Here is a 1,572-nt window from a genome sequence, read left to right as displayed (position 1 = left end):
CAGGCCACACGCTGACGGCAGGAGCCACGGGCGCTGCTGCTGCTGCAGCGTCTGCATGGCATCCCCGGGGCACAGCGCCCACCTCTGCATGCGGCGGCGTCTGTGACGAGCTGCAACCGCTCCGAGCTGGGCGACCAGCTCCTGCGACTCTCAGTCCTCACCTGCGACCCATGACGACCCAGCAGGCATGTTGACATTGGACGGCATTTCAGGGACAGGCGGTAAACAAGGAAGAACTGCCCGGCCGGGGTGGCTCAGGTCAAGGGCACGTCCCTCGGTTGCAGGTTCATCCCTGGCCGTTCAGGGCAGGTGCAGGAGACAACCAATCCATGTGGCTCTCTCACACTGACCTCTCTCTCTCTCTCTCTCTCTCTCTCTCTCTGTCTCGCTCTCTCTCAAAGTCAATGGGAAAAATACCCTCGGGTGAGGATTTTAAAAAAAGAAGGAACGCCTTTAAAAGTGCAATTTCTCTGCAGCAGCCGAGCTCCAGCCACATGAATAAACACTTGTTAATGACCTGATGGTCCCGTCTCACATCCGAAAAGCAGCCGCCTCCCCGGGAACCTTCCGAAGCCGTAGCCTCTGGGGAAGCATGAGCCAGGAGTGTGCCCTGCATGCCCCCTGCCGCCGGGTCTGCCCGGAAGGCTTGGCGTCTCCATAAACCGCCTTCGCGGGGTGATCCTAGGTCAGACCCAGTCCAGGGCCTACATGAAACTGGAATGACTCGTTGTCGCTACGTGCTACCCCGGCACGGAGCTGGTTAACCAGACGCCAGACAAGCTTGGTGGCGACAGCCCTCGTAGGAAAGGCTCGTAGTCAGTGCCCAGATCTTTAGGATTACAGGCTGTGCGTTCGATTGCAATGACCAACCCCCCTGGACGCACAAAGCGTGACGGTGGCCTGCGGCTCCCCGGAGAGGTGAGCTGTGACAGGCACTTCCCTGCCGGGTCCCCCGGGAAACAGGTCAGACGAGTCCAGGATGAGAACCTGAAAACTCGGAGGGCGGGAAGCTGACCGCCTGAGGCTCCCCCCACTCACAGGACCTCGAGGTGAGGAGGTGGGGCTCCTCCTTCCAGGTGCTACGGGAGCAAACCAAAGTGTGAGCTGGCCCGGCCCGCATGGCTCAGTGGTTGAGCGTCCACCTATGAGCCAGGAGGTCCCGGTTGGATTCCCCGTCGGGGCACAGGCCCGGGTTGTGGGCTCCATCCTCAGTGGGGGGCGTGCAGGAGGCAGCCGATCCATGATGCTCTCTCATCATGGATGTTTCTGTCTCCCTTCCTCTCTGAAATCATTAAAACTATAAATATATATTTTTTTAAAAAACTGGTGGCACCTTGACGCGGTCCCTGTGCCCTTGCAGTAGGAGCAGGATGACTCTGCCCATGAACATAAGCCTCCCCGTCAGCCCCAGGGCGGCGGCCCACTGCCGCACGGTCCGCACGTATCTGGCCTTCGCTCTCATGTGGTCCAAGTGCAGGAGGGTCATCCACGGCCCCTCGGCCTCCGTGGCGCTCACCGCAGGGCACGTGCTGGGGCCAGCTCCCGACCCCGGCGCGGCGAGGAGGGGCGGGA

The 1,572-nt window shown here is 61.0% G+C and overlaps 1 protein-coding gene across 1 annotated transcript in view; it reads right to left on the bottom strand.

Moving 5' to 3' along the window:
• The window catches only part of RWDD3 (RWD domain containing 3), a 22,116-nt gene that overhangs the window by 1,130 nt on the left and 19,414 nt on the right, over positions 1-1,572 (bottom strand). The window contains exon 3 of the mRNA XM_006763102.2: positions 1,334-1,570. Coding sequence (XP_006763165.1) covers positions 1,334-1,570 — 237 coding nt within the window. The remainder of the gene's footprint in view (positions 1-1,333; positions 1,571-1,572) is intronic.

This window comes from Myotis davidii, unplaced genomic scaffold, assembly GCF_000327345.1.
Source record: "Myotis davidii unplaced genomic scaffold, ASM32734v1 scaffold217, whole genome shotgun sequence".
Classification (NCBI taxonomy): Eukaryota; Metazoa; Chordata; class Mammalia; order Chiroptera; family Vespertilionidae; genus Myotis; species Myotis davidii.
Note: the sequence above shows the minus strand (reverse complement) of the source record. Positions and strands in the feature narration are given on the sequence as shown.